This window comes from Macaca mulatta, chromosome 1 (assembly GCF_049350105.2).
Source record: "Macaca mulatta isolate MMU2019108-1 chromosome 1, T2T-MMU8v2.0, whole genome shotgun sequence".
In the NCBI taxonomy this organism is placed as follows: domain Eukaryota; kingdom Metazoa; phylum Chordata; class Mammalia; order Primates; family Cercopithecidae; genus Macaca; species Macaca mulatta.
This window is the reverse complement of record NC_133406.1, coordinates 224,723,517-224,751,358: the sequence shown is the minus strand read 5'-3', so window position 1 is coordinate 224,751,358 and position 27,842 is coordinate 224,723,517. Positions and strand designations below refer to the sequence as shown.

The window sequence follows — 27,842 nt, the reverse complement described above, 5'->3', positions numbered from 1 at the left end:
ACCTCGGCCTCCCAAAGTGCTGGGTAGGCGTAAGCCACCATGTCCGGTGGATCACCGCAACTCTCTAGTAGTTAAAGGCTTGGCTGAAGGAGCAAGAGTATGAACAGAGGTAGAGGTGGAGAGAGAGGAAGATTATGCAGGATCCTGTCAGCCACACTTTGATCCCTAACTACCTTTCCTATCCCTGAGACCCAAGGTGGCAGCAAGTAGGATTCTGGGTAAAAGGACATGCTAGTCATCAAAATTTGTGTACATAAAAATCCATAGCTTTTCCTGATGTTATAACTTCTAGCCTTTGCATGAACAATGGCTAGCATTTGATGAATTCTTATGAATATTTCATTTTCATGAAAATATCAATCAGGGTCCCCAGAACATGCAACTGCAAAAACAATCCTGTTGAATGGATGTAAAGTTCTTGTCTTGATTCTTTTTGTTTCTTTCAGATTCCCTAAAGACAAAGCCAGTTTGCCAGACCTCTCATCCAAAGAACCTGATTACTCCTTAGCTAGTATCTCAGTGTATATAAAGATGTCAACTTCGCCGGGCGCGGTGGCTCACGCCTGTAATCCCAGCACTTTGGGAGGCCGAGACGGGCGGATCACGAGGTCAGGAGATCGAGACCATCCTGGCTAACACGGTGAAACCCCATCTCTACTAAAAAATACAAAAAACTAGCCGGGCGAGGTGGCGGGCGCCTGTAGTCCCAGCTACTCAGGAGGCTGAGGCAGGAGAATGGCGTAAACCCGGGAGGCGGAGCTTGCAGTGAGCCGAGATCCAGCCACTGCACTCCAGCCCAGGCGACAGAGCCAGACTCCGTCTCAAAAAAAAAAAAAAAAAAAAAAAAAAAGATGTCAACTTCATCATCATTTCCCAGAAACGCTCTCCAGCTGAGTACTGTATTGTATGTAATACGAACAAAAACTATGAAAGGTAGGTATTACCATCTCTACCCTAAAGGTAAGGCAACTGGGGTTAAACAACCAGTAACCAGGAAGTGACAGGGCTCAAATGAAAAAGTATGCTTGCCTGGCACAAAATCCATCATTTTTATGGTATTACTAACGAGCCTCCCTCCCTCCTACAATATCTTCCTCACATTACTTTAGGTCACTAGCCCTTAATAATTAGTATCTTTTATTATTAGCCAAGTGGTCTTTCCTCCCCAAACCTCTGTAACACTTAGTTATACCACCAGATCTTTCTAGATGGAGTAGGACTAAGGAAATGGAGAGCTCTGTGGGATGCTTGCCATGTCTAAAATATCTCTTAAAGTTGACAAGTAGGAAATGAGTGCATATATCCACTGAAACATACAAATAATGTTGATGGCAGCTATACTCAAAGTAGAAACAGCCCAAGTATCCATCAACAGGAGAACAAGTTTTTTTTTTAAAAAAAAAAAAAAAAAAAAAAAAGGCTGGGCGCAGTGGCTCATGCCTGTAATCCCAGCACTTTGGGAGGCCGAAGCGGGTGGATCATCTTAGGTCAGGTGTTCACAACCAACATGGTCAACATGGTGAAACCCCGTCTCTACTAAAAATGCAAAAATTAGCCGGGTGTAGTGGTAGGCACCTGTAATCCCAGCTACTTGGGAGGTTGAGGCAGGAGAATTGCTTGAACCTGGGAGGCGGAGGTTGCAGTGAGCCGAGATAGCGCCATTGCACTCCAGCCGGGGCGACAGAGCAAGACTCCGTCTGAAAAAATAAATAAATAAAATAAAAAATAATAAAAAAAAATTGGGGGCCGGGCATGGTGGCTCATGCCTGTAATCCTAGCACTTTGGAGGCTGAGGTGGGCAGATCTCTTGAGCCCAGGAGTTCAAGACCAGCCTGGACAATGTGGTGAAGCCCTGTCTCAACACAAATACAAAAATTAACCAGGTGTGGTGGTGCACACCTGTAGTCCCAGCTACTTGGGAGGCTGAGGTGGGAGGATCACTTGAGCCCAAGAGGTAGAGGCTGCAGTGAGCCAAGATTGTGCCACTGCACTCTCCAGCCTAGGCAACAGGGCGAGACTCTGTCTCAATAAAGAAAAAAAGTGATATATTCATATTAAGAGACACTCACGGTAATGGAAGGGAATAAACTACTGATAGATGCAACCACATAGATGAATCTCAAAAACATGTTCAAAGAAAGAAGCTGGACACAAAATACTACCTACTGTAGACTTCCATTTACACGAAGTTCAAGAACACAGAACTATGCTTTGGGAATCTGAGGCAGGAGGATTGCTTGAGACCAGGCATTCAAGACCAGGCTGAGAGACATACCAATACCCTATCTCTACAAAAACTAAATTAGTCAGGCATGGTGGTATGCATCTGTAGTCCCAGCTACTTGGGAGGCTGAGGCAGGAGGACTGCTTGAGCCCAAGAGTTGGAGTTGCAGTGAGCTATGATAACCATGCCATTGCACTGCTGCCTGGGTGATAGAATGAAACTTTGTCTCAAAAAAAAAAAAAAAAAAAAAAAAAAAAACAACGCCACAGTGTTAGAAGTCAGAATAGGAGCTGACCTCTATGGGGGTGGTAAAGACAGGAAATGGGCATGAGGGAGCTCTTCTGAGGTGAAGAAAGTTTTCGTATCTTGACCTAGGTAATGATGACATGACTGTATACATATGTAAAAAACAAAATTTCTGAGTTGTGCACTTAAGATTTGCTCATTTTACTATAAGTAATGTATGTCCCCCCCATGCAAATTATGCCCCTTTTTTTGTGGGGGGGGAGACGGAATCTTGCTCTGTCTCCAGGCTAGAGTGCAGTGGCGCGATCTTGGCTCACTGCAACCTCTGCCTCCTGGGTTCAAACGATTCTCCTGCCTCAGCCTCCCAAGTAGCTGGGACTATAGGCGCCCACCACCACGCCCACCTAATTTTTGTATTTCAGTAGAGACGGGGCTTCACCATGTTGGCCAGGATTGTCTCGATCTTCCGGTCTCATGATCTGCCCGCCTCAGCCTCCCAAAGTGCTGGGATTACAGGCATGAGCCACTGCACCCAGCTATCAAATTATGTCTTAATAGAATAATATTGTTTTTAAAAAAAGAATCGCTAATGTAAAAGCTGGTGATAAACTGTAAACCATGTTCTTACTGGTGTCACATGGACCACCAACTACTTTAGCCAGTAAGCAAAAATATCAGCAATCCATTATTAGAATTAAAATTCATTATATGAGGTTTTTAAGAACCCATTCATCACATAAAATGCATCTACCCTAGGCCGGGCGCGGTGGCTCAAGCCTGTAATCCCAGCACTCTGGGAGGCCGAGGCGGGCGGATCACGAGGTCAGGAGATCGAGACCATCCTGGCTAACACGGTGAAACCCCGTCTCTACTAAAAAAAAAATACAAAAAACTAGCCGGGCGAGGTGGCGGGCGCCTGTAGTCCCAGCTATTCGGGAGGCTGAGGCAGGAGAATGGCGTAAACCTGGGAGGCGGAGCTTGCAGTGAGCTGAGATCCGGCCACTGCACTCCAGCCCGGGCGACAGAGCGAGACTCCGTCTCAAAAAAAAAAAAAAAAAAAAAAAAAAAAAAAAAAAAAAAAAATGCATCTACCCTGTAACTCACATACGTAAATCAAACAGTAAGAAACATTTTGAGATTCAGCAGTGGGATTTCAGAAAGCTTACTAAAATGGGAGAGAAGACAAAAAAGGGGACACAATATATAAGCCAACAAATCAAATATAAAACCCACAACTCATCATCACTTCTAGAGAGAACTACAGAAAAGAGGAAATTATCAGGGGCACAATTTATTTGAAAAGTAGAATCAATTAAAGCATAGTACACCAGGTGCGATGGCTCATGTCTGTAATCCCAGCACTTCAAGAGGCCAAGGCAGGGGGATCACTTGAGGCTAGGAGTGTAAGACCAGTCTGGGCATTATAGTGAGACCCTGTCTCTACAAATAATAAAATAAAATAGCCGCGCATGGTGGTACATGCCTGTAGTCCTTGCTACTTGAGAGGCAGAAGCAGGAGGATCGCTTGAGCCCAGGAATTTGAGGCTGCAGTGAGCTATGATCATGCCACTGTACTCCACCCAGCGACAAAAAGCTAGACCCCATCTCTTACCCAAAAACAGAAAAGGAAAAACAAAAAATAAAAAGCCATAATTCAAGAGTTCATCTCCTTAAGGAGGAATGAGAAATAGCTTCTGCGTTTTAAAAGGACAAAGGAGGCCAGAAGTGGTTGCTCATGCCTGTAATCCCGGCACTTTGGGATGCTGAGGCAGGTGGATCACCAGAGGTCAGGAGTTGGAGACTAGCCTGGCCAACATGGCAAAACCCCGTCTCTACTAAAAATACAAAAAATCAGCCAGGTGTGGTGGTGGTACATGCTTGTAATCCCAGCTACTTGGGAGGCTGAGGGAGGAGAACTGCTTGAACCCAAGAGGCAGAGATCGCAGTGAGCCAAGATTGCGCCACTGCACAGCCTTGGCAACAGAGCAAGACTCCGTCTCAAAATAAATAAATAAATAAGAGCAAAGGAGCCTCCTAGAATTCAAGGTGATATTTATAAGTCAATAAATGACTCATCACAGCTCTTACCCACCTAGGAGCAGCACATCTCCTCACAGTTATGACAGGAAAACTTGGCCAGATGAAGTGGCTCATGCCTGTAATACCAGTACTTTGGGAGGCCAAGGCGGGCAGATCACGAGGTCAGGAGATCTCATGTTCTAGCTATCCTGGTTAACACAGTGAAACCCCATCTCTACTAAAAATACAAAAAATTAGCAGGGCGTGGTGGCGTGGGCCTGTAGTCCCAGCTACTCGGGAGGCCAAGGCAGGAGAATGGCGTGAACCCGGGAGGCGGAGCTTGCAGTGAGCCGAGATTGCACCACTGCACTCCAGCCTGGGCGACAGAGCGAGACTCCGTCTCAAAAAAACAAACAAACAAAAAAAAACAACAAACAAACAAACAAACAAAAAAACAAACAGAAAACTGGAAAACTTGAGAAAATGGCCTGATCCTAATTACATAGAAACTAAACAGCCAAACATTGAGTATGAGCCATGAATTGGTCCATGACACTAGTGAGTGTCCTTGAAACCAAGAGGGTCATTCCTGGGAGGCAGAAGTTAGAAATGACTCTTATGTTCCTCTCCCACTTAGGATTAGCCTTTTATAACTACATTTAGGACATAAAAAGTTAATCTATATAGCATTGGAGATATACAAGGATAAGGCATCATATGAAATGAAACTTGTTGTGGTAATAAAACATGAAGTATTGTTAGGAGGAGATTACATGAATACCTGAGAATAAAGAGAAACAATGCTAGATGGTTTGAGAGTTTTACTCCATGGGTGAACCCAAGAGTAAAAAAAAACTGTTTGTCCAGATGGTAGGCAGACAGGATCATAACATGTAGATTTGAAGGCTGAGAATTCCAAGAAAAGTCACTGCTTATTTTCACTGACACTACCGACTTCTCTATAAAATAAGAGGATTTTATTTTAGATGGTTTTAAGAAAGAATAGAAAAGGCTCATGAGTTTGACCCAATGACAAGTTAAAGGAGACAGGATTTTCAACATGGAGGAGAAAGAGCTAAGGACAGATATTAATACATTTTGGTAATAAATACAAATGAGTAGAAATGGATTGTCTCATTCACAAAGAAAATATTAAAACAATGAGATCAATCACTTGTTTTTAAGACAGAATAGAAGCTAGGAGTATATTTGAAAGGCACGTGTGTCCTCTTGTTATACTGTCCGATATTCAGCAGTTAAACATCATCCACTTCTTCCCCAGGGCCACAGATTTGGCATTCTCCTAACACATATGCATATTATAATTTTAAAAATTATTATAAAGTGTTTAGGTGCAAAACAATGTTAAAAAGCAGAGTCGAATAGCAACAAGTACATTGATACATTATTCTATTTTTTTTCTTTTTTCCTCCTCCCTGCCCCCGCTACTAAAACATTATTTTAAAAAATTCCATATCCAGGCTGGGCATGGTGGCTAATGCTTGTAATCTCAGCATTTTGGGAGGCTGAGGTGAGCGGATCACTTGAGCTCAGAAGTTTGAGACCAGGCTGGCGAACACGGTGAAACACTGTCTCTACTAAAAATACAAAAATTAGCCGGGCATGGTGGTATACACCTGTAATTCCAGCTACTCAGGAGGCTGAGGCAGGAGAATTGCTTGAATCCAGGAGGCAGAGGTTGCAATGGGCCAAAATTTGCCACTGCACTCCAGGCCGGGTGACAGAGCGAGAGACTGCCTCAAAAAAATAAAAAATAAAAAAATTCCACATCCAGGCTGGGCGTGGTGGCTCAGGCCTATAATCCCAGCACTTTGGGAGGATGAGGCAGGAAAATAACTTAAGCCCAGAAGTTCGAGACTGGCCTGGGCAACAGGGCAAGACCCTGTCTCAACAAAAAATTTAAAAAATTAGCTGGGCTTGGTGGCATATGTCTACAGTCCCAGCTACTCGGGAGGCTGAGGCAAGAGGATCACTTGAGCCCAAGAGGTCGAGGCTGCAGTGAGCCATGTTCGTGCCACTGTACGTCCAGCCTGGGTGATGGAGTGACACCCTGTCTGAAAAATAAATAATTTTTAAAAATCCACATCCAGGCTGGGTGTGGTGGCTCACACCGGTAATCCCAGCATTTTGGGAGGCCGAGGCGGGAGGATCACCTGAGGTTGGAAGTTTAAGACCATTCTGACCAACATGGAGAAACCCTGTCTCTACTAAAAATACAAAATTAGCTGGGCGTGGTGGCACATGCCTGTAATCCCAGCTACTTGGGAGGCTGAGGCAGGAGAATCGCTTGAACCCGGGAGGCGGAGTTTGCGGTGAGCTGGAGATCGCGCCACTGCACTCCAGCCTGGGCAACAGGAGCGAAACTCCATTTCAAAAACAAACAAACAAAAAAATCCACATCCAGCTATTTCAATGTTAGCATCAACGTTTGAGACCTAAGCCAAAGGATGGACTGGGAAATCTTTTCCCAGAATAGACTCTACTGTCTTTATTTTGTTTTTGTTTTGTTTTTTGTTAGAATAGACTCTACTGTCAGCTGCTCTAGTTATACCTGATACCAGGTATCAGTCCCAGACTCCCTTGTTTAGATACTTCCTGGTGATATCACCACAGGCTCAGGGAAGAGAACCTAGGACTAAGCTTTTCCACTAGACACATGACAGTAAGCTTCATTAATGGGACTGAGAGCCCCATATGTAATACCTTCTTAAGGTATCATTTACACTATAAGGGAAACAATAATACTCTGGACAGTTATTGCTAGACAGTTATTTCTCTTTTTTTTCTTTTTTTTTGAGATGGAGTTACGCTCTTGTTGCCCAGGCTGGAGGCTGGAGTGCAATGGCGCAATCTCGGCTCACCACAACCTCTGCCTCCCGGGTTCAAGTGATTCTCCTGCCTCAGCCTCCCGAGCAGCTGGGTCTTGAACACCTGACCTCGTGATCCACCTGCCTCGGTCTCCCAAAGTGCTGGGATTACAGGCGTGAGCTACTGTGCCTGGCCTGTGGCAAGTTTTAAAACTGAAATTTGTTCCCTTTTTGTAAATGGGTTTGGGTTAATCTCTAAGTAGTTTTGAAAATCAAGGCCGGGCGCGGTGGCTCACGCCTGTAATCCCAGCACTTTGGGAGGCCGAGGCGGGCGGATCACAAGGTCAGGAGATCGAGACCACGGTGAAACCCCGTCTCTACTAAAAATACAAAAAATTAGCCGGGCACGGTTGTGGGCGCCTGTGGTCCCAGCTACTCGGGAGGCTGAGGCAGGAGAATGGCGTGAACCCGGGAGGCGGAGCTTACAGTGAGCCGAGATCGCACCACTGCACTCCAGCCTGGGCGACAGAGCGAGACTCCGTCTCAAAAAAAAAAAAAAAGAAAATCAGAATACACCAGTTTTAATTTAAATGTAAAATTTCTACTTGAAAACTTCTATCTTGATTTAAAGTAACTGAAAAAGGCAGTATGACTTATGGTGACTCTACATTAAACAGATGCTAAAATCAGCCTGAGTTTGAATAAAGGGTAATTTATTTCAGAAACAGTGGTTTAAACATTAGTCTTTTAAAGTACCTGTCTCAAGAACTGCTCATTTGTTTTGGGAATTGAACAAAGGCTGAGTCATACAAATCTGATTAAGAATTAAGGTGTTACCTTCAGACAATACTGAAAGGTGAAACATTCAACTTTCTAGAATCACTTGGCAAAGACTACAATGTACATAACTATACATTCATAATTACTGGCCAGGATTTCCAATGGTTTCTGTTCTACCCTCAATTATTTTACCTGGGAGATAAAGCAATCAATAGAGAACTTCCACCAGGATCCACCACAACTACCCACTCACCAGCACCTGCAATCACATACTCCCTCTTGTTCATACAGATACTCAATGTTCTTATCTCAGGCCAACCTCTCCATTTGATTCAGTGTTTCTCATGACTTGAAGATACTGCTCCAACCATTCTCGCCCTCTATCCACATCAACTCAGGAAGATCATTTCCATCAGCATACACATATGCTATAAAATCTGTCATCTTAAAAACACCAGCTGGGTGCAACGGTTCATGCCCATAATCCTAGCACTTCGGGAGGCCAAGGTGGGCGGATCACAAGGTCAGGAGTTCAAGACCAGACTGGCCAAGATAGTGAAACCCCGTCTCTACTAAAAATACAAAAAATTAGGCCAGGCGCAGTGACTCATGCCTGTAATTCCAGCACTTTGGGAGGCCAAGGCGGGAGGATCGCCTGAGGTGGGGAGTTCGAGACCAGTCTGACCAATATGGAGAAACCCTGTCTCTACTAAAAATACAAGTGAGCCAGGCATGGTGGCACGTGCCTGTAATCCCAGCTACTTGGGAGGCTGAGGTAGGAGAATCGCTTGAACCTGGGAGGTGGAGGTTGTGGTGAGCCGGAGAGATCGTGCCACTGCACTCCAGCCTGGGCAACAAGAGCAAAACTCTGTCTCAAAAAACAAAATAAAACAAAAATAATATTAGCTAGGCATGGTGGCACATGCCTGTAATCCCAGCTACTCAGGAGGCTGAGGCAGGAGAATTGCTTGAACCCGGGTGGCGGAGGCTGCAGTGAGCCGGGATCGTGCCACTGCACTCCAGCCCCGTGACACTGTGGAACCCATCTCAAAAACAAACAAAAAAACACAACAAACCTCTCAATTCTACATCTACCTCCACTTAGCACTTTAGCTCCTTGCTCTCCTTCAGCAAAATTCCTCAAAAGAAAAAAAAAAAAAATCAATGTATTGTTCATACTCAATGCCTTTAACTTCTGTCTTCCCATGCTCTGTCGCCCGTGCTGGAGTGCAGTGGTGCATCTTGGCTCACTGCAACCTCTGCCTCCTGGGTTCAAGCGATTCTCTTGCCTCAGCCTCCTGAGTAGCTGGGATTGTATAGGCAGGTGCCACCATGCCCAGCTAATTTTTGTATTTTTAGTAGAGATGGGGTTTCACCATATTGGTCAGGCTGGTCTCGAACTTCTGACCTCCTGATCTGCCCGCCTCAGCCTCCCAAAGTGCTGGGATCACAGGCATGAGACACCGCGCCCGGACTGTCTTCCATTTTCTAAAATGTATTACAAACAGGTTTCCATCCTTATCACTCACCCCCATAAGCTCTCTTTACTAAATTTAAGGGTAATTCTCAGTCTTTACATGACTTGACCTCTTGACGCAGTTCATTATTTCCCCCTTTCCTGGAAATGCTTTCCTCATATGCTGGCTTTCCAGATGCCACATTCTCTGATGTTCTCCTTCCTTACTGGGTGCTCCTTTTCGAGTCCCCTGATTTCCAAATGCTGGCGTCTCCCAAACTCAATCCTTACACCATTCTCTTTTTTGTTTTTGTTGTTACTCTTTTTGAGATAGGACTTGCTCCGTTGCCCAGACTGTAGTGCAGTAGCACAAACATGGGTCACTGCAGCCTCAACCTTCTGGACTCAGGTGATCCCCTCCCCTCATCCCTGCCCGCCGGCATCAGCCTCCCAAGCAGCTGGGACTATAGGTTCACACCACGCCCAGCTAATTTTTAAAAATTTTTTGAGGAGACGGCCAGGCTGGTCTCAAACTCCTAGGCTCAAGCAATTCTCCTGCCTCAGCCTCCCAAAGTGCTGATTTTACAGGCGTGAGCCACCACGCCTGGCCTTTATACCATTCTCTGTCTTCACTCAGTCCTTTGGTAATCTCATGTAGTCTCATAGCTTTAAATCCATCTGGATTAGTCCATTCTCACAGTGCTATGAAGAAATACTCAAGACTGAATAATTTATACAGGAAAGAGGTTTAATCGACTCACAGTTTGGCATTGCTGGGGAGGCCTCAGGAAACTTACAATCATGGCAGAAGGCAAAGGAGAAACAGGCACCTTCTTCACAGGGCAGCAGGACGGAGTGAGTGCAAGCAGGGGAAATGGCAGACGATTATATAACCATAAATAACTCACTCACTATCACGAGAACAGCATGGGCAAACCACTCCCATGATCCAATTACCTCCACCTGGTCCTGCCCTTGACACATGGCGATTATGAGGATTACAATTTGAGGTGAGATTTGGGTGGGGACACAGGGCCAAACTATATTACTATCTAACATGCTAATGAGCCCTACACGGCTAGCTCTAGCCTGTGTGTCTCCCTTGAACTCCATACACATATATCTCCACCTGAATGTCCTAATAAGCGTCTCAAACTCAATACGTTTCAAGTGGAATTTCTCATCTCTCCTGCCCCTTGCCAACCTTGACCACTCAGTCTTCCCCATCTCAGTTAATGATAATTCCACCCTTTCAAATGCCCAGGCTAAAAACCTGAAGAGTCATCTTGATTGCTCTCTTTCTCATTCCTACTCTACATCCAAACTATCAGCAAATCCCTTTGGCTCTATCAAATCCACCCAGTTCTTACCTTTTGTGAATACTTTACTCCAAGTGTCTATCATTTTCGGCCTAGATTATTGCTACCACCTTTTAACTGGTCTCCTTGCTTCCATACTTGTCCTCTTCTCAGAAACCTAAAAAACTAGCCATTCAATTCAGTGACTATGACAATATCCTTACAACAGCCAGAAAGCCTCACATATGTGATACATCCCTTTCATTATCTGTCCAACCTCCTCTCCTTGTGCACTCTCCTTTATTCACTCTGCTCCAGTCACAGTGGATTCCTAAATATCCCTTGACTATATCAAGCACACTCCCAACTCTAGGTCTTTGCACTGATTATTCTGTTTGGAACGTTTGTTTCTCAGATACCCACATGGCTCACTTCTTCTACCCATCAAGTCCTTATTCTAATGTTGCCTTCTCTCTGATTCCCCTAGTTATAATCCTCCTAGCCATACTGTAGTTTCTCGATAGCACTTTCCATCCTCTAACATACTGTTATATATTTGTCATTTTTAGAATCTGTCTTCCTTCATTTGAATGTAGTCTCATTAGGGCAGAGATGTTTGTCAGTTATTGACTCATGTGTCCCTGGCATATAGAATAATATCAGGCACATAGTAGGTAATCCATGAATATTTGTTACATGAACAAGTGAAGGATGAGAGAAGAATTTAACTGAACAGAAGGACTGTAGAGTCATTTATTTTTTATTATTTTTGTAGAGACGGGCTCTTGCTATGTTGCTTAGGCTGGCCTTGAACTCAAGCCATCCTGGCCTCAGGCTGGCCTGGCCTCAAGCCATCCTCCCACTCAGCCTCCCGAGGTGCTAGGATTACAGGTGTGAGCCACTGTGCCTGGCCTGTGCTGTCATTTAAGGGAAGTCAGGCCCTTTGTTTTAAGTGTCAAACTCTCGGCCGGGCACGGTGGCTCATGCCTGTAATCCCAGCACTTTGGGAAGCCGAGGCGGGTGGATCACCTGAGGTCAGGAGTTCAAGATCAGCCTGGACAACGTGATGAAACCCTGTCTCTATTAAAAATACAAAAACTTAGCTGGGTGTGGTGGTGGGCATCTGTACTTTCAGCTATTTGGGAGGCTAAAGCAGGAGAATTACTTGAACCCAGGAGATGGAGATTTCAGTGAGCCGAGATCACGCCATTGCACTCCAGCCTAGGAAACAAGAGTGAAACTCTGTCTCAAACAAATAATAATAATAGGACAGACGCAGTGGCTCATGCCTGTAATCCCGGGAGGCTGAGGCAGGCGGATCACGAGGTCAAGAGATCGAGACCATCCTGGCCAACATGGTGAAACCCCATCTCTACCAAAAATATAAAAATTAGCTGGGCATGGTGGCACATGCCTGTAATCCCAGCTACTCGGGAGGCTGAGGCAGGAGAATCGCTTGAACACAGGAGGTGGAGCTTGCAGTGAGCCCAGATCACACCACTGCACGCCAGCCTGGTGACAGAGCGAGACTCTGTCTCAAAATAATAATAATAATAATAATAATAATAATAATAACAACAACAAATGTCAAACTCTCATAACAATGAATTACTAGATAACACTACTTAAATGTTTAATAGGAACCAAAAACTAAAGCTCTCCCAAATATTTATTTTCCACTTCAGTAAATGGCCCCACCATCTACTTAGCTGTGTAAACATAAGTCACCCCTGATTGGCCTTCTCACGCTCCTAAATCTAATTCATTAAGAAGTCTTGGCCGGGCACCGTGGCTCACGTCTGTAATCCCAGCACTGTGGGAGGCCAAGGCGGGCGGATCACTTGAGGTCAAAGGTTCCAGACCAGACTGGACAATATGGTGAAACCCCATCTCTACTAAATATACAAAAATTAGCCGGGTGTGGTGGTACACCACTGTAATCCCAGCTACTTGGGAGGCTGAAACACAAGAATTGCTTGAACCCGGGAGGCAGAGGCTACAGTGAGCTGAGACTGCACCACTGTACTCCAGCCTGGGTGACAGAGTGAGACTCTGTCTCAAAAAAAAAAAAAAAAGTCTTGTCAGTTTTTTACTGATATATGCTCATCTGAGTCTTGTCAATATTGATGGCCTTCTATCTAGTCTGGTTTACTTTCTTCCTTTCCTTCATTTCCTAAATAGAAGCAAAATGTGCTTTAAAATGTAAATTGAGACAGGGAAGGGCAGTGGCTCATGCCTGTAATCCAGCACTTTGGGAGGCCAAGGCAGGAGGATCATTTGAGGCCAGGAGTTGAAGACCAGCCCAGGCAACACAGTGACATCCTAGTTCTACAAAAAAAAAAGAAAAAAAAAAAAAAGAAAGAAAAGAAAATTTCCCGACATGGCGGTGCAAACCTGTGGCTCCAGCTAAGCCGAGGTGGGAGGATCACTTGAACCCAGGAGTCTGAGGCTACAGTCAATGAATTATGATTGTGCCACTGCACTCCAGCTTTGGCAACAGAGCAAGATTGTTTCTTTAAAAAAAAAAAAAAAAAAAAAAAAGTAATCCAGAGATGACATTCCTCCTGTTAAAATCTCAAAGGTTTCTGAGTCCCCACCTTAGTCTGTGAATAAGCTTGCTCCTGTCTTTATCTCAGCTCCACCTGTGCCACTCTCTCCCTTGCTCCTTAGGCTACATCCACAAAGGTCTGCTTTAAGCTCCTCTAACATGTCTTTTTCTTTGCTGCACCAGGCACATGCCATTCTCACTTCCCTCCACTCTTCATTCTTTAGGTCTCAGCCAAAAAATAAACAAACAAACAACAAAAACAAAGTCTCCTGTTTAAAGTAGGGCTCCCTTAACAGCATGGGCAACATAGTGAGACCCCATCTCTACAAAACAGTACAAAAATTAGCCAGGCATTGTGGTGCACACTTGTATTCCCAGCTACTCAGGAGGCTAAGGCAGGAGGTTGAGGCTACAGTGAGCTGTGCTGGTGCCACTGCACTCCAGCCTGGATGACAGAGCGAGACCTTGTCTCAAAAAAAAAAAAAAAAAAAAAAAGGAGCTCTCCCCTTATTCTATACTTCATTCCATGTTTCCTTCATAATTTACAACAATTTGCTTACTTGCTTTTTGTTTCTTTCCCATTACAATATAAGCTCCATGAGAGCAGGAGCCACAAAAGCAGGTGTAAATGGGAGGAAGTGTTACCTCATTGGAAATGTCTGAGAAGTACTAGCTGTGGGTCTCTTTTAGTGTAAGATCTGTCATCCCAACATTCATCACCAACTCTACCTCCGATACCACTCTTCCTCCAGATACAGCATTTCTATCATTTTGAAAGGAACTAAAGACAAGATTTCACTGGGAGATCACATTAATTCCAACTGGTATAGATGGAGTTGTGTCCTCCACCAAATCCGTATGTTGAAGCCCTAACGCTAAGGTCATGTTATGGTGGAGATGAAGCCTTTGGAAGACAATTAGGTTTAGATGAGGTCATGAGGGTAGGCCCTCATAAGATGAATCCCCTTATAAGAAACACAAGAGGCCAGGTGCGGTGGCTCATGCCTATAATCCCAGTACTCTGGGAGGCTGAGGTGGGTGGATCACCTGAGGTCAGGAGTTCAAGATCAGCCTGGCCAACATGATGAAAGCCCGTCTCTACTAAAAATACAAAAATTAGCCTGGCGAGGTGGCACACACCTATAATTCCAGCTACTTGGGAGGCTGAGGCAGGAGAATTGCTCCAACCCAGGAGGCAGAGGTTGCAGTGAGCCAAGATCGCACCATTGCACTCCAGCCTGGGCGACAGAGTGACCAAAAAAAAAAAGAAGCACAAGAGACCCCAGAGCTCACTCTCTGCTACATGAGAACACACTGAGAAGGTGGCAGTCTGCAAACCAGGAGCTGGGAAGAGAGTCCTCACTAGAAGCCAACCATGCCAGACTCTCATCTTGAATTTCCAGCTTCCAGAACCATGAGAAATACATTTCTGTTATTTAAGCTACCCAGTCTATGGTATTTTGTATGGCACCCTGAGCTGACTAAGACCCAACCAACAGGAGAATGCTCTAGTCTCATAACCACATGACCAAAATACACATGTAAAAAGACATTTGATGCAGCAGTATTCTCTATCAAGACTCTCCACTCCCAACCAAAAGTGTTCCACTCCTTGCTTGATGCTTTTACTTCTCCAACAGCTACACTTTTGAAGTTTGAACACTGTTAAAGCAACTATTACCTTCCTGTACATACTCTGTTAGAAGACAACCTCACAATTGACAGTGCCCTACCCTCAGTCACCTTGATGCACTAAAATGAGTGAGTCAGGTACACTATGACTTATAAATAACTATGTTTTATTCAGAAGGACTCACTGACGTTTCAGTTAGGAAGTGATTTTGATTAGGACTCATGATAGCATACAGAAACTTGTCTCAGGGCATCTTACGTGGGGTTTCTGCCTAAATGAGAATCTCATACGACTGTTTTTTATTTTGAGACAGAGTCTCACTCTGCCACCCAGGCTCAGGTGCAGTGGTGTGATCTTGGCTCACTGCAACCTCTGCCTCCCGGGCTTGAGTGATTCTCATGTTTCAGCCTCCTGACTAGCTGAGGTTACAGGCGCATGCCACCATGCCCAGCTAATTTTTTGTCTTTTTAGTAGAGATGGGGTTTCACTATGTTGGCCAGGCTGGTCTGGAACTCTTGGCCTCAAGTGATCCTCTCACTTCAGCCTCTCAAAGTGCTAGGATTATAAGCGAGAGCCACCAAGCCCAGCCTATTTTTTTTGAGACAGGGGCTTCCTCTTTCACTCAGGCTAGAGTGCAGTGGAGCAATCATCACTCACTGTAGCCTTGAACTCCTGGGCTCAAGCAATCCTCCCACCTCAATCTCTCAAGTAGCTAGGACTACAGGCACATGCCATCATGCCCAGCTAATTTTTAATTGTTTTGTAGAGACAGGTTCTCACTATGTTACCCAGGCTGGTCTCAAATTCCTGGCCTCAAGAGATCCTCCTGTCTCAGCCTCCTAAAGTGTTGGGATTACAGGAGTGAACCACCATGCCCAGCCAGGACTCTATTAAACAATTGTTTTTTATAAGTAGACATTTCAAAAAGCTCAGGTTTTCCTCCTTCTAAAACTAGCCTCTAACTGCAGATTAGGGTGAGGGAGTAACTAGATTCTTTGAGACATTTTTGTTAGAAAATTACTTTAAACATTCAGGAATTTGTACGTTTTATCAAAGGGAATATTCCAAAAGCTCTATTTTTAAAAATTCATATTCCATAGAGAATGTAAATGATTGAAGCCGTTATTTCTCCAACATTTCTACTTTGGGAATTTCAAAGCATAATCTTTTCTTTTCCCTCCCTCCCTCCCTGCCTGCCTCCTTCACTTCCTTCCTCCCTTCCTCTCTTCTTCCCTTCATCTCTCTCTCTCTTTCTTTCTTTCTTTTTTAAGACATGGTCTCACTCTCTCGCCTAGGTGCCTAGGCTTGTATCTGTGGGCTCACGCAATCCTCCCACTACCTCACCCTCCCAAGTATCTGGGACTATGGACGCATGCCACCATGCCTGGCTAATTTTTTATTTTTATTTTTCGTAAAGATGGGGAGTCTCACCATGTTGCCCAGGTGAGTCTTGAACTCCTGGCCTCAAGGCATCCTCTTGCCTTGGCCTCCCAAAGTGCTGGGGTTATAGGCGTGATCCACTTCACCTGGCCACAAAGCAGTCTTTAAACTTGATGGTTTTTTTAAAAAAGTCTTACTCCATATTACAGGGAGAAATAAGCACAGTAGTTGGCAGAGGCTATGAAGGTCCCCAAACCAGAGCTCCATTTTCACAAGAAAGAGCACCATCCATGCTAAATTATCAAAGGCATAAAGCTTGGTTACAAAATAAAGACAATAATAGTATTTTGTGACTGAAACTATCAAAGCTCCTCTGAAATAAGACCTGTACAAAATCCCAAGCACGGTGGCAATAGGATGCTTAGGCTGAGAAGATCTTCTACATTTTAGAATTCGTAACTCAGCTGAGACTTCAGTAAGCTGTGATCGTGCCACTGCACTCCAGCCTGGGTGACAAAGCAAGATCCTGTCTCAAAAAACAACACAAAACAAAATAGAAGCTGTAACTTCAAATATTAATCAATGTGCACTAAGTGCAGTATGGTACAAAGGGCTAGAAAAGGTTATTCTCCAAAGTACAAAATTCTCAGGGCCCTGAAATAGTTCTAGCTGTCAAACTTTTTATACGTTACCATTTATTATTCCAATAGTTTTTGTGGTTTTTTGTTTTTGTTTTTTTTTTTTTAAGATGGAGACTAGCTCTATTGCCCAGGGTAGAATGCAAACTCCACCTCCTGGGTTCATGAGATTCTCCTGCCTCAGCCTCTCAAGTAGGTGGGACTACAGGCACCCATCACCAGGCCCAGCTAATTTCTGTATTTTTAGGAGACAGGTTTCATCATGTTGGCCCGGCTGGTCTCAAACTCCTGGCCTCAGGTGATCCGCCCCCCACTTGGCCTCCTAAAGTGCTGGGATTACAGGCGTGAGCCACTGGGCCTGGCCTGTAGGTTTGTTTTTGTTTTTGTTTTTTTATGAATGGCATAAATGACCTTTATTGGTTGTGACAAGAAGTGGAAGAGAAGGGGATATAAGAGCTCCTGCTCCTGGAGTGGTCATCTGCAGATTGGACCACCACCCTTCTACCCTTCAAATGCCAATAATTTTGATAAAGAGGCCGGGCGTGGTGGTTCACACCTGTAATCCCAGAACTTTGGGAGGCTGAGGCAGGCGGATCACGAGGTCAGGCGATCGAGACCATCCTGGCTAACACGGTGAAACCCCTTCTCTACTAAAAATACAAAAAAATTAGCCGGGCCTGGTGGCGGGAGCCTGTAGTCCCAGCTACTCGGGAGGCTGAGGCAGGAGAATGGCCTGAACCCAGGAGGCAGAGCTTGCAGTGAGCCAAGACTGTGCCACTGCACTCCAGCCTGGGTGAAAGAGCCAGACTCCATCTCAAAAAAAAAAAAAAATTTTTTTTTTAAATAAAGAACTTCATCTACACAAAGCCCAGCTCCACCCATGGTATCCACTCAGTAGGCTCCTCCTATATTTGCCTAATGCAGGGGGAAGGAACAGGAACTTAAGTTTTAGGGAAGCAAAATACAGCTTCTTCTCATAAATAGGTTTAAGCCCCTGGCCTAGACATTCACAGTAGCGGTTATAGAAAGGGAAACATAAACTAGCCTTCTTAGCCCATTTAAAACAAGTCATTTAGTCCTACTCCACATTTCTCCCAGAGAGGTGCAGTAACTTATTCATAGTTACATGGAGAATTGGTGACTATGCCAGGAAATGAAACTCATGTCCCCTCACTCTTAGTCCAGTGCCCTTTCTAATATACCACGATGCCTCCTATCTGGTAATCAAAGTAGTAAGGCAAGGCTTAAATAAATAAGGAACTTGCCCACTGGAAACCCAAATGTCCTTAGTACTAAGACTGAGTCCTAATACTAAAAAGCCAAATGAATGTTTTGAGAAAAGCTTGCCAACAAACCTAGCAGAATACTTTATACTCAGTGGACTCTATTTCTCCATCACACCAACCTCTCCAATCTATGCCTCCTCAAATTGCCCTGCCTCATGAGTGCAAAAACCATTGTTTTTATTTTTTCCCCCAGGAGAGATTAGGTCAAAAATAAGAAAATAATCTAGTTTCTTTCTGCCAGATTTCTGGCATAGTGGGACTGGGCAGGAATGTACCTACTGTGGAATCTTCCCACACCCCTGGGTTGTTAAGAGTAACTAGCAGAGGCATGTCCCATACACTCCCCAAATATCTGAGCTGGCAACAACAAAAGATATTCAGAGACCTTAGCCCTGGGACAATAGCTTCTGTCAGTCAACTACAGTTCTCACGACTCTGTGTTTCTGTTCTCACTTCAACCTCATACCAAATGATGTATCACACCTCTATGAGTATACCTGAGAAAACCATGCAAATGAATTCACACAGCAGTACAGCAATTACGGCAGGGCACCATTACTAATGATAAAGTATAATTTAACAAAAACCAAAGACTTACACAAGCATATTACTATTATCATTTACACGGCACATTAAACGTAAGGACCTGAGTCCCAGTAACCTATCCTTGAGACCAGCACCAAAAAGGATCAGGTAGAGTTTCCAAGCCAAGGGAGTCACCTAGTAAGGAGGCAAAGATCAGCATTTCATCTCTTACCTGAAGCCAAAGGTCGGATCCACTCTTTGCTGTTTAGGTCAAGTCTCCAGAGGTCATTGAAAGCAGCATTGCAGCTGCTCTGGGTACAGCCTCCAAACACATACATAGACTGATTAGCATCATAATAGCATGCGCCTAGAAAGAAAATACACAAATAACTGCTGTGAAAATTCTGAGGCCCTTCCAACATTTTAACCACAACCTATACCTTTCAAAACTCATTTATTTCACACATTCAGCAATTTTGTTACCAAGTACCAAATTTCTAATACCAGACTCTTGGCTTCAGGTGGATCAATATACTACCCTTTAAAACAAGGTCTAGAGGAAAGCTATGAAAATTTTATTTCTGAGCACACTAAGCAAGTTGACAATGATGTAACAGTGTAAGTCCAGCAAGAACACATAATAATTCAGATTAAAAGTGCTCAAATGAGGGAAATTTCAGCACAGCTACATAATCTAAATCTGCATCATTATCCTCTAGAGCTAAGCAAAGATAGTGCCAACACATGTACTCTGTCCTCCCATTCCTTTCCTACGGTCCTCCTATTGTTTTTGTTTTCAAATAAAACCTGAAGCACAAATCAATAAATGAATCTCTTTTTTTTTTTGAGACGGAGTCTGCCTATGTCAGCCAGGCTGGAGTGCAGTGGCACAATCTTGGCCCACTGCAACGTCTGCCTCCCAGGTGCAAGCCACCACACCTAGCTAAGTTTTTGGATTTTTAGTAGAGATGGGGTTTCACCATGTTGGCCAGGCTAATCTCGAACTCTTGACCTCAGGTGATCCACCCGCCTCGGCCTCCCAAAGTGCTGGATTACAGGCATGAGCCACCATGCCCAGCCAATAAATGAATCTTTTTATGACACACAATGAAACTATTTTAATCAATACTATGAAGTAACCACACAGAAAGTCCAATGTGATTGAAGAAATACAGTTTTTATTAATTCCAAAGGCCAGTGGGGGAAACTCAGTGGTAGCATGGCCTTGGACTAGTCCCAAAGCAACAGATTGAAAAAGCATGGAAATCATTAAGTCCCAATACGTATCCAAGAGCTACCAAGGCATGCTGGTCGGTGCTGACTAGAAAACCAGTACAGTAACATTTAAAAAGCACCAAGATCTCTAAGAAAAGCCTTTTTTGATTAGATGATTGCATACACATCACCAGGCATTCCTAAGAAAAAGAGGCAATGACTATGAGAAGGGCTGTTACCCTAAAACTACAAAGACCAAAGCCAGAGTCTAGACAAGATGCACGAGTGCTAGGTTCTGCCACCTTGCAGTCTCTATCCTTTGGAAATGACAATCACATTCCTTACAGTCTTGCATTTGCCGTCTTGGACTTCAGGAAGAGGCCCAAGCAAAGCTTTCCTTGCCATCCATTTCATGCATGCAGGAGGTAAAAATAAAATAAAATAAAATTAAATTAAATTTAAAAAAAAAAAGACCTCTCAATGTTCATGTGAAACTAATGGTTCAGTGTCATATAAAAGGAAGGGGAAAGGAAAAAGAAATTCACAGATTTAGGCCAGGCGCAGTTGCTCACGCCTGTAATCCCAGCACTTTGGGAGGCTGAGGCAGGCGGGGCACGAGATCAGGAGTTTGAGACCAGCCTGGCCAACATGGCGAAACCCCGACTCTACTAAAAATACAAAAATTAGCCAGGCATGGTGGCGCATGCCTGTAATCCCAGCTACTCAGGAGGCTGAGGCCAGAGAATCGCTTGAACCCGGGAGGCGGAGTTTGCAGTGAGCTGAGATCACACCACTGCACTCTAGCCTGGGCTACAGAGCAAGACTCCATCTCAAAAAAACAAACAAACAAACAAACAAGAAATTCACAGATTCATTACACTGTGCATGGCTTTAATGATCATCTAGCATATCTGTAGGTCAAATTCAGTTTAGCACACCAATATTTTTAAGGTCTGAAGGTCTCTTCTGAACTCTGGCACTAGTTACCCAAGTTCAGAAAAAGGGAAATGCTACTACTGCTGACTCATCCAATGCCACTGCTATAGTCACCTCTGTGATATACACTAGCTCTGGGAATAACCTTCCCCCCTGCCCCCCTTTTTTTTTTTTTTTTTTTTTTTTTTTGAGACAGAGTCTTGCTATGTGACCCAGGCTGGAATCCAGTGCCACAATTTTGGCTCACTGCAACCTCCACCTGCCAGCTGTAAGCGATTCTCCTGCCTCAGTCTCCTGAGTAGAAGTAACTGGGATTACAAGCACATGCCACCACACCCAGTTAATTTCTGTATTTTTAGTAGAGACAGGGTTTCACCATGTTGGCCAAGCTGGTCTCGAACTCCTGACCTCAGGTGATCCACCCGCCTCAGTCTCCCAAAATGCTGGGATTACAGGTGAGAACCAATGCGCCTGGCTCTTCACCATTTTTTTTTCCCTTAATTCAGTCCTCCTGTTAGACCTCTGGGACTCTCTACAGTAAGAAGGCCAAGTCAGAAAACTGAGCAAGTTAAGAGGTAATGAAAGCAGTATGTTTAGTGCCTTAAACCTCATAATCTCAGTCAGTGGAAGGGTTAAATCCAAATTATCTGACCTCTGACACTGTGGAATAATGGAGCTGCAGGCTTTTAAAATTACCAAATAAATTAGAGAAAACAGATGTGATGAAATAAAATACCATCTAGCCATCAACAGGCTCACACCTGCAAAATATTTACTGTATCCCCAGAACTCTATTAAGAAGTGAAGTGCAATGAATCCATGGCTCACATTTCAGATCTGTTAAGAACTACAAATAACAGGCTGGGCACAGTGGCTCATGCCTGTAATCCCAGCACTTTGGGAGGCTGAGGCGAGTGGATCACCTGAGGTCAGGAGTCTGAGTCCAGTCTGGCCAACATGGTGAAACCCCTCTCTACTAAAAATACAAAAATTGCTCTGGCATGGTGGCATGCGCCTGTAATTCCCAGCTACCCAGGAGGCTGAGGCAGGAGAATCACTTGAACCTGGGAGGTGGAGGTCACAGTGAGCCGAGATGGCGCCACTGCACTCCAGCCTGGGCGATAGAGCAAGACTCTGTCTCAAAAAACAAAAACAAAAAACAAAAGAACTACAAATAACAAAGGATCAAGTTAGAAGGCATTAGACAAACAAGAGGACAATTACTGGAGCCACATTTTAATCTCCACTAAAGGAGCTCAAATCCAGACATCCTGGTCCTTTTAGACCTATCTTGACCTAGTAATCCTAAAAAATGGGGCAATTTTGAAATGAGCCAACTGCTACCAGGTTGGGTCAGTAAAAGAACTTTCTTCTCCTCTTGATATTCCAGACCTCCAGAAAAAGAAATTAGCTTCTATGACTTCTTTATGTATTTATTTTTTGAGATGGAGTCTCACTTTGTCACCCAGGCTGGAGTGCAGTGGCATGATCTCAGCTCACTGCAAGCTCCGCCTCCTAGGTTCAAGTGATTTTCCTGCCTCAGCCTCCCAAGTAGCTGGGATTACAGGCGCCCGCCACCACGCCCAGCTAGTTTTTGTATTTTTAGTAGATACGGGCTTCCACTATGTTGGCCAGGCTGGTCTTGAACTCCTGACCTCAGATGTTCCGTCCAACATCTGGGAGGCCAGATGTTTGGCCTCCCAAAGTGCTGAGATTATAGGCGTGAGCCACTGTGCCCGGCCAATGTCCTATGACTTCTGAAACCTTAACTAGTGTTCATTATAACATTGCTTAATAAAACAAATCCATGATTTCATAACTAAAAGAGTCAAGGGTTTGTTACATCTTTCCAGTTCCTCATAGATAACTTCTTGGCAGCTGCTTCCTTAGTGTAGCAAAAGAACACAGTGGTTTTATTTTTCAAAGAGGTAGCAAACATTTTTCCTTTTTTTTTTTTTTTTCCCCTCGAGACAGAGTCTTGCTCTGTCGCCCCAGCTAGAGTGAAATGACACAATCTCGGCTCACTGCAACCTCCGCCTCCTAGGTTCAAGTGATTCTCCTGCCTCAGCCTCCCGAGTAGCTGGGATTACAGGCGTGTACCACCACGCCTGGCTAATTTTTTGTATTTTTAGTAGAGACGGGGTTTCCCCATGTTGGCCAGGCTGGTCTTGAACTCTTGACCTCATGATCTGCCCGCCTCGGCCTCCCAAAGTGCCGGGATTACAGGCAGAAGCCACCATGCCCAGCCCACACTTTTCTTCTATATTTGGACTGAAAACCCAGCCAACATGCTGGGCCCTGAGGTCCTTACCACAGGTATTTTACTCCCATACTAAAATAGGGCAATTGGCATTTTCCTGCTTCTCTTGAGCAAACAAAGGTTTCTGGAAGAAGAGGGCACAGCCCAAAGTCTGCAAAGCTAATGGCACTAAAATGGCAAGTTTCACACACTACTGTATTTTCAGTGACCAGCAGTCAATCATCAACAAAGTTGGGAGAGGAAGGGAGTCAATTTAGGCAGCTATATTTAGAACTCAGATATAATGGAATGAGAAAATAACTATCAATAACATGCTTAATTATTATTATTTTTTTTTGAGATGGAGTCTCACTCTGTCGCCCAAACTGGAGTGCAGTGGCAGGATCTCGGCTCACTGCAACCTCCGCCTCCTGGATTCAAGCGATTTTCCTGCCTCAGCCTCCCAAGTAGCTGGGACTACAGGCGCACACTACCACACCCAGCTAATATTTATATTTTTGGTAGAGACAAGTTTCACCATGATGGCCAGGATGGTCTCAATCTCTTGACCTCGTGATCCACCCGCCTCGGCCTCCCAAAGTGCTGGGATTACAGGTGTGAGCCACCACGCCCGCCCCACCACTCTCAACTATTTTAAGCACCCTAGCCTACTGAACTTTACTTATTGCCTGTGTTTTATTTAAGACACCTATATATTGATCTGGGGGGGTGGGCAGGGAGGAAGACCCAACAAGTTCAAATGAACCTTTTAGGAAAAAGAATTTGAGCAACTCCCAGTACTCCAATAGTAATTTCCCTTTTCACAAGTTCTCCACCCAGACAGAACATTTTCCTTTCAGAACATCTAGACCATTAGAATGTGCTATACAGTTACAGCTCACAGTACAGTATGAATACGAGGCTCAGAAATAATACTGAGAATGTCTATTCCAACTGGTAAATCTCTTCAAGTTTTCTGAAATGGGCTTAGTTTACAAGATACATACTAATCATCCCTATTAAAATACAAGTCAAATGGTCACAACTTAATTACACACAGAGCAAGCAAACAGTTCTTCACAGTTCTGAATACTTCTCCGCTATTCTTTTTTTTTTTTTTTTTGAGACGGAGTCTCGCTCTGTAGCCCAGGCTGGAGTGCAGTGGCCGGATCTCAGCTCACTGCAAGCTCCGCCTCCCGGGTTTACGCCATTCTCCGGCCTCAGCCTCCCGAGTAGCTGGGACTACAGGCACCCACCACCTCGCCCGGCTAGTTTTTTTTTTTTGTATTTCTTAGTAGAGACGGGGTTTCACCATGTTAGCCAGGATGGTCTCGATCTCCTGACCTCGTGATCCACCCGTCTCGGCCTCCCAAAGTGCTGGGATTACAGGCTTGAGCCACCGCGCCCGGCCACTTCTCCGCTATTCTATAATAATCTCTAGTGCAAGATCTTCCAGTAGTTCCATCTTTTCCATGGTGTATGGAGCATTCGATAAATGCTCACTAAATGAATGATAAGCTTTAGTATTTTCAGACGTCAAATTCTCTTTTGTTTCTTCACCTGTCTCCAGGGAAAGATCCTGAGGCATTTATCCCATGCTTAAAGAGACTATGCTGCCATGTGTCTCACACCTACAAGCCAGAACATATTTGATAAGGTCTCTAATTACATAACTATGGAAGAAGCAAGGGTGGTTATCTAGTCTGGGCCTGCTGGCTCCTGCAGGAGCATGATGAGCATTGTGTATGGAACTACCTGACTGTATGTGATGCCTACAACACTGAAACATTTTTCAAAGCATGATGTTGGGGACTCAGGAGACCCCTACTGCAATCTGAAAAGGACATTCTACATTAATTAAAGCTTGCATGATTAGCTATGCACACATTCACCAAAAGGCTAGAATTGGTCTTTAATTTCTTTTTTTTTTTTTTTTGAGACAGAGTCTTGTTCTGTCGCCCAGGCTGGAGTACAGTGGCGTAATCTCGGCTCACTGCAACCTCCGCCTCCCAGGTTCAAGTGATTCTCCTGCCTCAGCCTCCCAAGTAGCTGGGATTACAGGCATGCACCACGACGCCCAGCTAATATTTTTATGTTTAGTGGAGATAGGGTTTCACCATGTTGGCTAGGCTGGTCTCCAACTCCTGGCCTGAAGTGATCCACCTGCCTCGGCCTCCCAAAGTGTTGGGATTACAGGGGTGAGCCACTGCACGTGGCCCTAGAATAGGCCTTTTTACTTCACCTGCCTTTTTTGTCCCAGACTTTTCCATAGGGAAGATGCTGTACTGTGCATACCTTTGTTGCACTTAAGTCCACAAAAATTATTAGGTATCAAAATGTACTGATATCAAATTTATTAGATATCAACTATGAACAAGGTGTTGTGAAATGGTACAAGAGGGCTTGGCACGAAGGCTCACACCTGCAATCCCAGCACTTTAGGAGGCTGAGACAGGCAGATTGCTTGAGCCCAGGAGTTTGAGACCAGCCTGGGCAACAGGGCGAAACCCCATCTCTACTACAAATACAAAAATTAGCTGGGCGTGGTGGCAGGCACCAGTAATCCCAGCTACTCGGGAGGCTGAGGCAAGAGAATTGCTTAAATCTGGGAGGCAGAGGTTGTAGTGAGCCGAGACCATGCCACTTCACTCCAGCCTGGGTGCCTGAGTGACAGAGTGAGACCCCATCTCAAAAATAAGAAAAAAGAAACAGTACAAAAATGTCTAAGACATGGAGCCTGTCTATCTTCTTCTTCTCCTTCTTTTTTTTTTTTTTTTGAGACAGAGTGTTGCTCGGTCTCCCAGGCTGGAGTATAGTGGCCTGATCTCAGCTCACTACAACTTCCGCCTCCCGGGTTCAAGTGATTCTCCTGCCTCAGCCTCCCGAGTAGCTGGGACGACAGGCGTCTGCCACCACTCCCAGATAATTTTTGTATTTTTAGTAGAGACGGGGTTTCACCATATTGGCCAGGCTGGTCTCGAACTCCTGACCTTGTGATCTGCCTGCCTCGGCCTCCCAAAGTGCTGGAATTACAGGCGTGAGCCACCGCACCCGGCTATAGCCTATCTATCTTCAAGTAGACAACAATCTTGTTGGGGAGACATCATCATCATCCTACCTTTTTACAGCTTAAAATATATACATATATTTTAATTTTAAATAGAGATGTTGCCCAAATTGGTCTCAAAGAGCTGGGCTCAAGTAATTCTCCTGCCTTGACCTTAAAACATATTTTGACAAGTGTTTTCTTAAATGCATTTCTCAGCAATCTATGGCACAAACAGATTTTGTCATATCCATTTTTCAGGCAAAGAAACTGTGGGTCAGACAAGCCAAGAAACTTGCTTCCCACATCCAAAGGTCTTTCCTTTTTAGCATGCAGCCTCTCTCACACAGATAATAACAGCAAAAGACAGATGGTAATAAATAATGGAGGAAGGTATGAACAGTATATTAGGGAAGCAGAGAGGAAGAAAAGAGCTTAATATCTATGGTGAGGAATCTGAGAGAAGTTGGTTAAAAAATGTGGCTTTTGATTTTATCTTTGAGATGACTTTTAGAGAACAGGACACTTTCAGTCAATTAAGAAGGGCAGGCCGGATGTGGTAGCTCACGCCTGTAATCTAGGCACTTAGCAAGACTGAGGTAGTGTATTAGTCCATTTTCACACTGCTATAAAGAACTATCCAAGACTGGGTAATTTAAAAAGGAAAGAGGTTTAACTGACTCACAGTTCCACACAGCTGGGGAGGCCTCACGAAACTTACATTTATGGGAAGAAGGCAAAGGAGAATCAAGCACCTTCTTACAAGGCAGCAGGAGAAAGAGCACAGGGGAAACTGCCACTTTTTTTTTTTTCTAAACAGAGTCTCGCTCTGTTGCCCAGGCTGTAGTGCAGTGGTGCAATCTCAGCTCACTGCAACCTCCGCCACTGGGGTTCAGGCAACTCTCCTGCCTCAGCCTCCCAAGTAGCTGGGACTACAGGCACCTGCCACCACACCCAGCTAATTTTTGTATTTTTAGTAGAGACAGGGTTTCATCATGTTGGCCAAGCTGGTTTCAAACTCCTGACCTCAAGTGATCCGCCCTCCTCAGCCTCCCAAAGTGCTGGGATTACAGGCGTGAGCCACAGCACCCAGCTGAAACTGCCACTTTTAAACCATCGGATCTCATGAGAATTCCTTCACCATCACAAGAACAGCATGGAGGAAACCACCCCCATGATCCAGTTGCCTCCCACCAGGTCACCCCCTTGATATATGGGGATGGATTACCATTGGAGGAGATGATATTTGGATGGGAACACAGAGCCAAACCATATCAGTCAGGCAGATTGCTTGAGCTTAGGGGTTCGAGACCAGCCTGGACAACATGGCAAAACACCATTAAAATTTTCAAAAACTAATAGAAAAAAGAAAAAAAGGGAAGGGCTAATAGGGAAGGTTAAGACGTAACAAGGAGGTTCATGTGGCTGAAGTCTGGCTACCTAAGGATGCGGCAGTGAGTCAGGCTGAAAAGGTAAGCCAGGTCCTTGAAAGGCAGGCAGAATGAAAACTACATGCAGCACACTAATGCTGAAGCTTGCTGGTGG

The 27,842-nt window shown here is 44.6% G+C and overlaps 1 protein-coding gene across 1 annotated transcript in view; it reads right to left on the bottom strand.

The window, feature by feature from the left end:
- Positions 1-27,842, bottom strand: part of FBXO42 (F-box protein 42) — a 95,055-nt gene that overhangs the window by 24,848 nt on the left and 42,365 nt on the right. Inside the window, exon 4 of the mRNA NM_001266406.1 lies at positions 19,094-19,228. Within this exon, the coding sequence (NP_001253335.1) occupies positions 19,094-19,228 (135 nt within the window). The remainder of the gene's footprint in view (positions 1-19,093; positions 19,229-27,842) is intronic.